The following is a 13916-nucleotide window of genomic DNA, read 5'->3' on the forward strand; positions in this document are numbered from 1 at the left end:
CATTTGCAGAAAGTCATGCGCTCCCGGTAAAAAATAACCAATCAGAGCTGCGGTCCGTAACTTTGTTTGTGTTCAAAATTTAGAAAAATGTATATAATAAGCGAGGACCGCATGAATCCATTTTCCAAACCGTGTTTTTAGCTTGTCCTGAATCACTAGGGTGCACCTATAATAAGTGTTTATATTCGGACTATTTTAGATTGCTTCGGGGGCACCGCGGCGGAGTAACCCAGTACCTTTGTGATTCTTCATAGACATAAACAGAGAGAAGTAGTTCCGGCTACGATGTTCTTCCGCACGACGCAAGCAGTTCTGTTTATTTACTTTTATGCAGCTTTAAAGGGATACTCCTCCCCAAAAGGAAAATTTAGTCATTAACAACTTACCCCCATGTCGTTCCAAACCCATAAAAGCTTAATTCGTCTTTGGAGCACAATTTAAGATATTTTGGATGAAAACCGGGAGTCTTGTGACTGTCCCATTGACTGCCAAGTAACTTACACTGTCAAGGTCCAGAGAAGAATGAAAGGCATCATCAGAATAGTCCATCTGCCATCAGTGTTTCAACCGTAATGTAATGAATCAACTCTTCTGTGTCAGCCGCGCCACAAGTATATGTTTTCTATGTGTATTTGAAAGAAAACAGTGCAACCTTGTGGTGTGGCTGACACAGAAGAACCTAAGCTCTGCGTTGAGCTCATATTCTCCAAAATGGCACTATGAGACGACTTGTAGAATAAATTTGTTAATTTGGTTTTTCTTCGTGTACAAACAGTATTCTCGTCGCTTCATAACGTTACGGTTGAACCACTGATGGCAGATGGACTATTCTGACAATGTCTTTCATACTTTTCTGGACCTTGACGGTGTAACTAATACACTAGCACTCAGGTTACAGAAAAAGAAAATAGACACTGAACCCACTAAATCAAGAAAATGTGTGAGGTTGAAGTGACGAAACTCCACAGAATCACTCAGTAGCATAATTTGAGACGGTTTTGCGTTATGTGAAGTACACGGCGTAATTAATCTATAAAAGCTGCTGTAGACTCTGTGAATGTTTTGAAGTGCTCTGAAATGTACGTCCTGAGGTGGTGTAAAATGATGCTGTAAAAAGGGTTGTGCTTCAGTTTGTGGACCGCGGTCAATAAACATATCCTTAATGTGATGCTCACAGACGAGGGAGCGTAATTACTTGAACAGGTTCTTCAATTTATTGTATCGTTTTATTTTACGGTTGTCATTCCTATAACAACTCTGCTTCCCATTATTTGAATTGTTATATAATCCACATTTAACTGTAGCTCATTTGCTCTCTAAAGACTTAAACCTCTGAATCACCAAGTAAAACAATCATCAACAGTAAAAGAGCATTGCAGTAAATGACGAGATGTTGCCGTCACGCGGGGCGTGTGTCTGACAGATGCGCGACAGACCGTCAAGCGTATTTTTATATCGTGCACATTAGATCACATCCATAAAACCGACATGAAACAAAAGGGTGTAGTCGGAGTCTTGTGGAACAAATTAAGCAGGCTTACTAATATGGCCTCTTGTTTTTAACAAGCCAGTCCCTGACATGAAACACTATCGTGTGTGTGTGTGTGTTTAAGGACACACAATTGATTTCCTGTCATTCTTTATATGCTGTGTGTTTTAGTATTGATCAGCCAGGGTTTTCTATAAATGCTGTCCAGATTGTGATGGCTATTTTAACTGTCCAAATTCATTGACCGTCAAATGTTACCAATAAAAGTCCCAAAATAATATTGGTGAAGTCACAAAATCCTTAAAACCTAAAACTATTTGAGCTTCGTGAAATAAATAAACTTTTATATAGTGTGTGTATATACTGTATATATAGGTTTAGGGTCAGAAAGATGTTTGCTTTGAACAAATTTTGTTCATCAAGGATGTATTGAATTGATCAAAAGTGACAGTAAAGACATAATGTTTTGGGAAAAAACAAGGCATGTCAGTCACAATATGAAACGTGTGCTTGCTGTTCCCTAATGAGGATACAAACACACACACACACACGCGCGTGCCTGATCGTGCCGTGGCCCACAGTAATTCATGCCATGAATTCCTGGACTGAATCCTCACTCACTTTGATACTGATAACAACTAAATGTGGCGACACACAGTGAGTTTGCCAAGCACTCGTGTGTGTGTGTGTGTGTGTGTGTGTGTTTGAGACCTGATGACTTTTGAGGAGTAGATCTGTAGTCATCACTAATGATAGGATGAAATATTCAACTGTTGGGTTTGTTATTCAGAGTTTCCGCAGGTCTAAAAAGGTCTTAAACTATTCATTCACAATTTTAAATCAGAACAAAATCTAAGATTCAAAGTCATCGTGTTACAAGTTACATGCCTTGCAAAAAATAATATCTTCCTTGCGTATTTTTCAGGTACAAATACCTAAACATTCTTAAATTAAGATTTACATGAGATGCAAAATGAAGAAATTAAGTTTTGTTTTCTGAGAATTTTAATTTACGTATAAAATAAGAACAAATATGTCAATGGTGTGAAAAAACGACGATGCATTTGAATTTCGGAGCACGCTGACAGATATTTGTTCTTTTTTCAATCATAAACTCGCTTCATTTTGATTAGTTTCACAGAAAACTTCTCATGTCATTTTGCTTCTCAAACTTCTCAAATGTATCTTAATGTAAGGATCTTTTTGCACTGGAAAAACAAGACCGAAATATATATATATATATATATATATATATATATATATATATATATATATATATATAAATTTTTTTGTAAAATGAATTTAAAAGTAATGGAGATTATTTGGAAGTTGTATTGCTAATGTTACTTGTGTGTGTAAATATATAAATATATATATACACACATATTTACACTTTCGAACATGTTTTTGACAAATTGGTTTTGCTCAATTTATTCCTTAAATTTTTTTAAAAGTTCTATAAATGTAAAGTTACATTCATAAAACCAGCAGAAACCCTGGTTACCGATCTCTCTTTATCGGTGCTTTATCTTCACTTTCCAGCTGTAATAATCGGCAAGAGCTCCATCAAGCTTTCTAAATGTCATTCTTCGATTCTTGTTTATATTACTCGGATGAGTGAGCGAAGAGCCTTCTGACCTTCTCAGTCGATCTGACTCTTCTAGTTGGCTCTGAGATGGACTGAAAGGAAGGAGGTTAATTACATCTCCGTTTTCTGACCCACTTTCTTCCAGGTGTTTTACGTTGTTTGATGCATTGACTCTGACTCGAGCGGACCTCTGGCAGGATGATGTGAAGCAAACATTCCTCTCTGCTTTGATTGGCATCTGTTTTCTTCTGTGGCAATATGGTCACCATTACTCCTGCCGTCACAGTCCCTTAAATCTGTAACAGACAAGCATTGAGGATTATGTAACCAGCAGGTTTTTAGCAAATGGCGCATTTCACAAAATCAGATCGTTGCGTTTGTTGCGGATGGCCTGCAAAATTTTCTGTCCTTTTCTAATATAGACCTCAACACAGCGTTTTTGGTTTCTGCTGCAGTCCGAAGGTTTGTAAAATGAAAAACATTGTCGTGTCTTGGCATTTATAGCCCATGGATTGGTTTCTATTAAAACTAACAAATTTAACCAACTTTTTTGTGTGTGTGTTATGGGATTGTCATATTAAAACTGGCTTGGAAACTTTTTGTCTTGCCCGCATTTATATTCCCTACTTTTCACTTCTGGCTTTTTTTGTAGTTTTTATCGTCTTTTGTCCCAGGCCCAAATTCTGACTTTCATGTAAAAACCATCATAAAACTACACATTGAAAAACCATGATGATGCAAACACAGAGAAATCGAAACAGTCTTTCGGTGTTGATTGTGAATAAGATTTATGGCAATTAAATGCAAATGACAAACTTAATGTGTGGTTACATTTACCTTTGTTCTGCAAATTCTCGTTTGGCCAAATCCAGTCATTTTAATAGGAATCCACGCGACTGGGAATTCAGCTTAAGGGTGAAACATTTCCAATGTAGATTTGCATCAGGTTCAAGTTGGTCACACAGATTAGCCCCGTTGACCAACAGAAAGCTGCTTAGTTTGAAAGTGTTTTGTGTGAGCTGTGCTTCATACATCTTTTCACTTGACATTAGACAATGGACATTTGTGCTTTGTGAATTTAGCATGAATTTGACTAATCTGTTTGTATATTTAGTCCATACCAACAGCTTTTCATTCAGTCTGCTTGTTTACTAAGGATTATAAATTAAGGGCTTAAAATGAAAATGAGCCATGATGAACTAAGAAAACAAATAAAAAAAAACTATGTAAATATCACTTAAGCAGAATATTGTTTTCTTGATGTTTGACATTTCAAATTGAGCCATAATTTTGTGTGAAATGTGAAAAATGTTAAAATATTTGTGACCCTGGACGACAAAACCAGTCTTAAGTGTCAATTTTTTTAAACTGATTTGTACATCATCTGAAAGTTGAATAAATAAGCTTTCCATTGATTTATGGTTTGTTAGGACGGGACAATATTTGGCTGAGATAAAACTAAAAATCAAAATACTGAGAAAATTGCCTTTTAAAGTAGTCCAAATGAAGTTCTTAGCAATGCATATTACTAATCCAAAATCAAGTTTTAATATATCTACAGTAGGACATTTAAAAAATATCTTCATGGAACATGATCTTTACTCAATATCCTAATGATTTTTGCCATTAAAGAAAAATCAATAATTCTGAAAAAAATTCTAAACTGTTTTTTTTTTTTTTTTACCAACTTAAGACTGGTTTTGGGCTCCAGGGTCACATTTATTAGTAATTGGACTGCACTAAATATAAAATTAACCTATGCCAGACAAACAAGTTGGCCATTAAATCAAAAAGATTTTAGTTTCAAAATATGCGGTTTAGAAAAATGACAGAATTCTCCTATAATACAGTGTGAAAGGTATTTATTTCCTGAAAGTCCACTGGGCCAAAAGTGTCATAGTTAAATATGAACCCTGTCCCAAAATGCCAAACTTGATTTGTATTTATGGCCAGTGACTTGCATGAGCATATACTAAAATTTCCTGCATTAAAAATAAGATGCGAAGGGAATGTAAACAGGAAAAAGATATACGAGTTAACAGTTGAATAAGTAACTAGAGAAATATTTCACTAGTGATTTTGATGTTATAGTTCTTGCTCTTGAAAATTGTAAATCTAGACACAGAAATCCCTCTGCCAGGTCTGAGCAATTTACTGTAACATTCCTCTCATATTTATTCAAGGCGGCTGAATCTGGCTAGTGCTAACATCACTTTAACAGTCCTGCCGTTTGGTGGGAAAGGCTTTGATTTGTGGCGTCTCATGAGCCAGTGGCTCCTAATTAGCGAGGCCTGTCATCTACGTGAGATGAATGTGTTGGGCTTTCACTGCCCTGATTGTTTGTGTTTGGAGACATTCAGCTTTATTCACAATGCTGGAATGGTCAATGGCTAAATGATCCATGTTCCCATTCCACTCTATTCTCCTTGAATCCAAATCCGCCGGAGTGAAAGAAGCGATAAAGAGCACTTTTGTAACTAATGAATGAGTCGCAGAAGCAGCTCGGTTTTATTGGGCCGTATAAGTTTGAATGCTTCATAAGACAAACAGTTATTGCAGAGCACGACACGGTTTGCTGTAAAAGCTCGGCTTTTCTCTTGGGAGGGAATGCATATTTTTGACCTGCGCTGACGTCAGAAGTGACACTCTCGTTTTAACTACAGCTAACTTACTCTCAGGCTGAGAGACCAGATGCTGACATGTTTTATTACATTGCACATGTTCGAAGTCACGAGGAGGTTTATTTAATTTCTTCGGGATTCGTGGAAAGTGCAATATCCTATTACTGATAAATATTTCCCCCATGTTATTAAGGATACAAATGTTGTTTGTCTTGATGTTTTCTGGAAATCGTTTTAATGGCTACTTCTGTCTTGTTTTCTGTCTAGGTGGAGGAGGAAAACGGAAAGGAAGAAGTAAAAAATGGAGGGAGATCCTTCGCTTCCCTCATATCAGTCAGTGCACAGAATTGAGCAAAACCATTGGTAATGTATCAACACTTTGGGTGTCTTGTTTATACACTTCCTGTCATTTTCATGCTCCTTATCAGCTGTGCTGTGTGATGTCACTTTGCTGTTCGCCATTGTTTAGCTGTCTCAGAGTTTTCATTGCCATTGGCTTAATCCCAGTTCGCTTACAGTCTGAGAAATTAGAAGTGGCACGTCCCAAATTACATTAAGTTGATAGTAGTCTGTCAGAGGTGCCTGGATGCCATACTTGTCCCAGTGGAGTTGCAAAATATGTTTCCTTGCATGCTGTTTGGTCTAATATTACACACAATCCCTTGAGCAACAGAAGAGGAGTGACTACTATCCAACTTTTACAATTTCATTTCAAAACTTAAGTCACCCCAGCAACCGTTTTCAAACTTCTTCTTCTGTGCAACAGTTTTTAAGATTTTGAATGTTTCTGAAATACAGTTAAACAAGTAATATTGTGAAATATATTTACAATACTAAAAGAGGAAGCAGATTTTTAAATATATAATTCAAAATGTCATTTATCCTCGTGATGCAGAGATCATTTTTCAGCATTGTCACATGATTCTTCAGAAATCATTCTAATATGATGATTTGATGCTCAAGAAATATTTCTCATTATTATCAATGTTTTATCAAGGCTTTCATTGTGTGAACAAATTACCTTCTTTTGTATTCCATAATACAGGTTTTGTAAAGATATGAGGTTGAGTAAATGATGGAATTATCATTTTTCAGTTCTCTTTCTTTAAAAGTATGTCCCTTTCTATTAACCTCATGATATATAAACTGATGACCACTTTATTAGGTACACCTGTTCAACCAGAGATTGTCTTACTATAGGGAGATGAGAGGGTCTGTATTACTTACTATTGGAGACAGTGTAATGGGTAACTTGGATCACATGTCCCTTAATAACCAATCACATTACAGCTTTGATGTCATCGAATTTCAGTCAGAGTTGCACGAATCAGTCACCATTTATGGATCCGATAGGAATGAATGAGAAGTGCTGTAAGCTGAATCCCAGCTGTCGAAAAAAGTCAGTGACTTCTCACAGAAAACCTTTTTTTTTTGTGGTAAAAATACTGTTCAATCCAAAAGTATTGTTTGGTGTAAAACAAGTTGAAGATTAACAAATAGGCTGTTGATTCGTTAAATGATGAACTGTTTCCTCTAAAAAGTGGTTTATTCAGCATAGTGAAGCCCCTCCTCCAGTGACATCCATTCAAAATTAGCCGTTACTCTTTTTCGGCTAATGGTTGCAGGCTTGCCTTCTAGTAGCTTTCGTCCAACTGCTCTTTAATGCAAATATCTAATAAGCCAATCACTTGGCAGCAACTCTGTGTATTTAGGCATGTAGACATGGTGGAGTCCAAGCATCAGAATGGAGAAGAAAGGTGATTTTGGTGTCAGAAACTGCTGATCTCCTAGGATTTTCATACACAACTATGAAAATATCCAGTGAGTGTCAGTTCTGTGAATGAAAATACCTTGTTGGTGGCAGAGGGTCAGAGGAGATTGGCTGGACTGGTTCTGAGCTTATTGAAAGGCGACAGTAACTCAAATAACCACTCATTACAACCAAGGTTTGCTGAGTGAAGAGCATCTCTGAACACACAACAGCTGAAGACCACACCAGGTGCCACTCCTGCCAGCTGAGAAAATAAAACTGAGGCTACAGTTCACACAGGATCACCAAAATACAACAGAAGATTGGAGAAATGTTGCCCGGTCTGATGAGTCTTGGTTTTTGCTGCAGTGTTCAGATGCTAGGGTCAGAATTTGGGATAAACGACATGGAAGCATTGACCCACCCTGCCTTCATAGTTCAGGCTGCTGCTGAATTAATGGTGTGAGCACACCTTAGTTCCCCTTTGTACCAACTTGACATTGTTTATGCATACCTGGATACTGTTTTTGAACATATTCATCCCTTTATGACCACAGTGTGCCCATCATGTGATGGCTACTTCAAGAATGATAACGTCACAAAGCTCAGATCATCTCAGACTGGTGTCTTGAACTTGACAATGAGTTCACTTTACTCAAATGGCCTCCACAGTCACCAGATCTCAATCCAATGGAGCAGCTTTGGCATATGGTGGAACAGGAGATTGGCATCATGAATGTGTCAATATGAACCAAATTTTCAGAGAAATGTCTAGCACATGGTTTAATCCATGCCACAAATAATTAAGACAGATGTACATGCAAAAGGGGATTCAGCTTGCTACTAGCAGGGTGTATCTAATTTGGTGGCCTTATAAAGAATCACTGTATTAGCACAGTACTTTTTTGTAAAGTTTTACCTGTTGTTTTGTGTCTCAGAGCGGGACTACTTCAGTCTGTGTGACAAGCAGCCCATCGGAGGACTTCTGTTCCGCCTCTACTGTGAGACGCGACCAGAGCTGCAGCGATGCATCCAACTCCTGGATGCCATGGTACGTCTGCGCACACATGCACACCTCTCCAGCACTCAACGCACCTGAATCTATTTAGGATTGGCTGAACAGTTTTTAGTCACTAATTGCTGGTTCTTTCAAGCCATTCATCTTCTTTCCAAATCTATTGCCCACTCAAAATATGACAGGGAGTCACCATCAAACATAGGGCACCATATTTGTGTTTTTTTATGACTGGGAAAAGGTGTTCATCTTGTTTATGGTGTCTTGAAACGTTCTCCTGATTTTAACAAAAACCCTTTGTAGGATGTAGCTGTGTAAGTGAATAAGGAAGCTTTATTAATGTGTTTCAGGGAAGAACATTTGACATTTGAAAGTCAAAAAAAAAAAAAAAAAAAGCCTTTGACATAAAAGCACCGTAATCGTGCCTGGGTTACGATGTTACAGCTAATGAAATAAAAAGCAGAAGATTTTTAGATAATGAAGGGAAAATGCCACAACGTTTTTTTTTTTAAATAGCTGTTATCTGTTTGAAAATATAATTTATTTCTGATGCAAAGCTGAATTTTCAGCATCCTTACTCGTGTCTTCGGTGTCACATGTCCTTCAGAAATCCTTCTAACACGCTGATTTGCTGCTCAAGAAACATTTCTATTCCCCATTATTATAAGTGTTGAAAACAGCTGTGCTGATTTACAGAATAAAAGTCTTGATTTGGAATCAAAATCTTTTGTAACATTTCTTTATCAATATTTTTATCAATTTAATGCATCATTGCTTAAAAAAACCCCTAAAATCTCCAAACGTTTGAACAGTGTATCAACTAAATAACATTTATATTTAATAAAATTATTAGTTTTAGCTCCTTTTATTATGGTTTTATTACAAAAATCATTGTGTGCAAACAGAATGGTTTCCATTACTGAACTGCAGTGAGATCTTGTTAAACAAACTCGATTTCGCAATTTCTTTTGATTTTAAGGGTGAAATATGGCATTAGTGTTCACCTTGGCAGACTTTGTGTTCTCAAGAAGAAAAAAATTTCCCTTAATGACCTGGAATACATTAAAATCAGTTCAGGATTGGGTTTTGAATAACAAAGCGAATGTAAACACAGAGATGCATTGAACTGAAACTGCACGAGTGTGTTTGACGTATGTATGCATATGTTCTGCAGGCAGCCAGCATGTATGCATGTGTTTGTGCAAGCCACCATAAGGAAAGAGCCCGGGTGGGGGGGTTTTGAGGCCTACTCCGACGTCAGAAAGTAGCGGGATCTCATTTGTTGTAGCGAGTTAGACAGCACTGTCTGTGTCTGCTCTGTTTGAGACCTCTGTGTGTGCGAAACAAGGAAAGAAGCGCGAGAACTTCATGTGAGAAACCTCTTCACACGTTATCTGGGTTTATGTGTACACAAAGACAAATGAAATGTGCACGCCGCTGACCTCTTTGGTCCGGGTTTTGTTTTTCCATCTCGGTGGAGGCAGAATAGTCCGATGTTATCGCACACATCAGATCGGCCCAGTTCCCCTGTGTCAGAGGCAGCCCGCCATTTGTTTTGGCCTGGTGGCTCTGCTGTACCATTCAGAGCCACTGACGCAGGTCTGTTCTCAAACCACTATTATGATTGGAACCCCCTCTGTGTGTATGTGTATGTGTGTTTGTATTTTCTGCTTTTTTTTTCCGATGAGGTGACCTTTAACATGCAGGCATAGCAAATTCCATCATTTCCCATTCAAAAGAGGCCAAGAGAGCAGAATTTAAATCCTGTCTCCTTTATCAATGTCATCAACAGTTGTAATGTGAGCGTAAAAAGATGTATTGTAGGTGCACACAAAAAAACATCAGCATGTACTGAGAAAAAAAATCACTGTCACAGTAAAGAGCTAACAATGGAAGTGCGTGGAGCCGGGGAATAAATATTACAATACACATTGTTTTACAAGTATAGCAACAAGAGCTAAACAATATACATTCATTAAATGTGTGTACAGACATATTTATGTGTAAACCCTCTGTGAGAACGTTTTCCTTTCTGCCTGAATTTAGAATAACATTTATATCGAGCTACTCATTTTTTTGTGTCTGTAGCAAATATATAATTGGACATACAATAGTGCAATTAACACAATTGTAGTTTTTCAAACATCTTTGCGAATACTGTAATAATCCAGTGTGCTTTTTCACAGTACTGTAATAATAATAATAATTTCACACTGCTTTTCCATTCTTTTATAAATGATCTGTTGACTTCCTGGTTTCTCCCTCAGAAATTCACGATGGGCTCTGATTGGTTAGCTGCCCCAGTGTGTTGTGATTCGCTAACCGCCTAGTGCACATTGTTTGAAAAACTAAAATTGTTAACTGTATAATTGTATGTCCAAATATATATTTCCTGCTGACACACAAAATGAGTAGCTTGGATATAAATGTTATTCTAGATTCATGCAGACACAGGCTTTGCACATAAATATGTGTCTATGTACATTTAATGAATGTATAATGTTTAGGTAAGCTAAATATAGATTTCTTCTTATTAAAGTTACCAAACTGATTTAGTCAAGAGCAATGAGATATTTCTCTTTATTGTTTAACATGTACGGCAGACAGCAGGAATAATAGACTGCTGTCACTTTAAGAGCTGCCCAATCCAATATTCTGTTACACATATGTTTTCTTTCACAGCTGTTTGCTTTCACATAAGACCTAAATTACTGCGTTTACAAGAATACTTGGAAATATCAGCATTTGACACATACAAGTGTGTGTATTTAACCATTAAAGGCCTGTAAAGTCCATTCAATACCCCTGTGCTCTATTAGCACCTTCATCGCATGCTCGCACCTCTCTTTTAATGCACGCATATAGCAAAAGAGTTCTCTTTCACTGCTGATTGCATTTAAACAGCTCATAATCACTCGTTTTTAAACCACAATGCTTAAAATAGCATGCAAACAGTACGTTTTTGAGACAGCGTAGCGCAGCAATGTCACGTAAGCGTGTAACCGCGATAGAGACAGTAGTCCAAAATCTCCTTTTGACAAATTCTACCAGTTAACCGTGTCTACTGGTATATCCCCCAACACTATGATGAGTACATTTTTTTTAGGCTTTTATTCAATCAACACACATACATATAGCATGTTGAATATTGTAATCAAGGCTCAAAAATGCTAGCTTGACAAGCGAAAACCAATCAGGTTTGTTCTCGCGCATCACACAGGCATGTTTGAGCTTTCCCAAATGAGTAATTGATGAATTGATGAACTTTTTTTCTTAACTTAGGCAATAGCTGCAGCTTCTGTTGGACTCTGAACATTCCGCGTAACATTCTTTTCTTCCCTCATTACTCACAGCACTATTTAAAATCTTCCAATGAAGGAGTTGCCAAATGTGTTAAGGGGAATGGAAATCATACTGCTGCATGTGTCGAGACGCAGTACCCACACACACACAGTCCCCCACTATGTAATGACGTTCAATGTATTTAGTGACGCTGCTGGGCCGTGCTGTGGCGCGCCAGGACCTTATGGAATCCTGCCGTGTTGACTGGCTGGTTACCAAGCAACCTGAAGTCACACACACGGTGGGCTTCATGAAGCATGTGTGTGTGTGCACTCGTGAAGCATATGTGTGACGCGTGTGTGTGGACACATGATTTGAGCGAAAACCTATTTGGAGGTACATATGCTTCGGTGTAGGTGCGCGAGCTTGTGTTTACATCATTTGGGACGGAACCGAGTGGGGGAAGGTGGTATGGAGACTCTTACGTAATGGGATCCACAGAGCACGAGGGCCGGAGAGGGTGTTGATAAGGGTGTCATCAAGCATTAACCCCCCCCCACACACACAGGCACATTTAGGACCCTTAGGGAAAGGACGTGCCAGACTGTGGAGCTCATTCATTGTGTAATCACTCACAGACTCAATTACATGATGCCTCTGCCTCATTCAGCATATAGAAATGGATACCGACTGGAATAGTGAAGTCAATGGATGTAGTTTCTGTTTCCAGATTTGAGGTCACTTAATACTGTCTGTCTGTCTCGGTTTCGTTAGTCTCTAGGTTTTTGAGTATCTGCGCAAAGTCTGGTCCATATTAGCCTCACATAACTAGTTCTTTGACCAATACATAAAGTCTGGGTCACATTGCAGCTCATTCTAAGAATGAATACCTACTTAGACAGGAAGACACTGTTTGGCTGACTTAGAAAGTTACTAACCATTGTTTTGATTTTACATAATGTGGGTTCTGAAATGGATTTTACCATACAGTGGCATGCGAAAGTTTGGGAACCCCTTGCAGAATCTGTGCAAATGACAATAATTTTAACAAAATAAGAGAGATCACACTAAATGCATGTTATTTTTTATTTAGTAATGTCCTGAGTAAGATATTTGACATAAAATATATTTACATTTAGTACACAAGACAAAATTTTTTTTGCTGAAATTATTAAAATAACCCCATTCAAAAGTTTTTGCTTCTTAATACTGTGTGAATGATCCACCAGTCTTGTACTTGATTTGTAAAAATTTGGAAAAAAATTATTATTTCAACAAAATAAGAAAAATTTAGACATCTTCATCCTGTTCAAAAGTTTTAATCCCACGGCTTGTAATGCATGGAATTTCCTTCTGGAGCATTAGTGAATGTTTGAACCTTTTTTAATAGCTGTGTTTGAGTCACTCAATTGTCCTCCGTGCGAAAAGTAATAAAACTGTAATAATACACTATTTAATAATAATAATAATAATAATAATAATGGCACACAGTTTTTTACTGTGTACACCCTAAGAGCTGAGTTTTTGGACCCCAGGTTTAGTTTAGATTTATATACCATTATAGTTTTATTATTAATTATTATAAACAATTGTTATGATTATTTTATTTATTTAGTTTATTTGTATATGTATGTTTTTCTATTCAAATGTTCTATGTAGCTTTAGCTTATTTATTAAATAATTTATATATCTATCAATTTATTTTCACACATTTTAACACTTCAGATAAAACAAAAAATGTAAATGTTGCTTTGTCAACTAAATAAAAAAAATTAAGCTTGCGTTTTTCAGATAATATTTCTATTTTACTTCATTTCTCTTAACAATTTTCAAATAATTTCACAATTAAATTTTAGTTATATAACAAGACTGATTGTCAGTTACCTTTATTATTGCTGAATTAAATAGTTAATCTAAAAAAATATAGTTCTATCATCATTTACTCGCCCTCATGTCATTCCAAACATGCATGACTTACTTTCTCCTTTTGAAGCACAGAGATTTTTATGTAGCATTTAAATTTAATATTAATATTTACCGTAATTCCTCAAATAAAAGCCGGGGTCTTTATTTACCTGAACTGCAGAAGGTAACAGGCTTTTATTTGAAGCGGGCTTTTATTAGAGGCAGGCCTTTATTTCTAATTCCATCTGTTTGATAAGTAATTGTTT

At 37.0% G+C, this 13916-nt stretch overlaps 1 protein-coding gene across 2 annotated transcripts in view; it reads left to right on the forward strand.

The window, feature by feature from the left end:
* Positions 1-13916, forward strand: part of LOC113107344 (G protein-coupled receptor kinase 5-like) — a 50169-nt gene that overhangs the window by 19625 nt on the left and 16628 nt on the right. For both annotated transcript variants that reach the window (XM_026269782.1, XM_026269781.1), the window contains exons 2-3: positions 5966-6061; positions 8387-8499. In XM_026269782.1, coding sequence (XP_026125567.1) covers positions 5966-6061; positions 8387-8499 — 209 coding nt within the window. The remainder of the gene's footprint in view (positions 1-5965; positions 6062-8386; positions 8500-13916) is intronic.

Source organism: Carassius auratus, chromosome 8 (genome assembly GCF_003368295.1).
Source record: "Carassius auratus strain Wakin chromosome 8, ASM336829v1, whole genome shotgun sequence".
NCBI classification, from domain to species: Eukaryota; Metazoa; Chordata; class Actinopteri; order Cypriniformes; family Cyprinidae; genus Carassius; species Carassius auratus.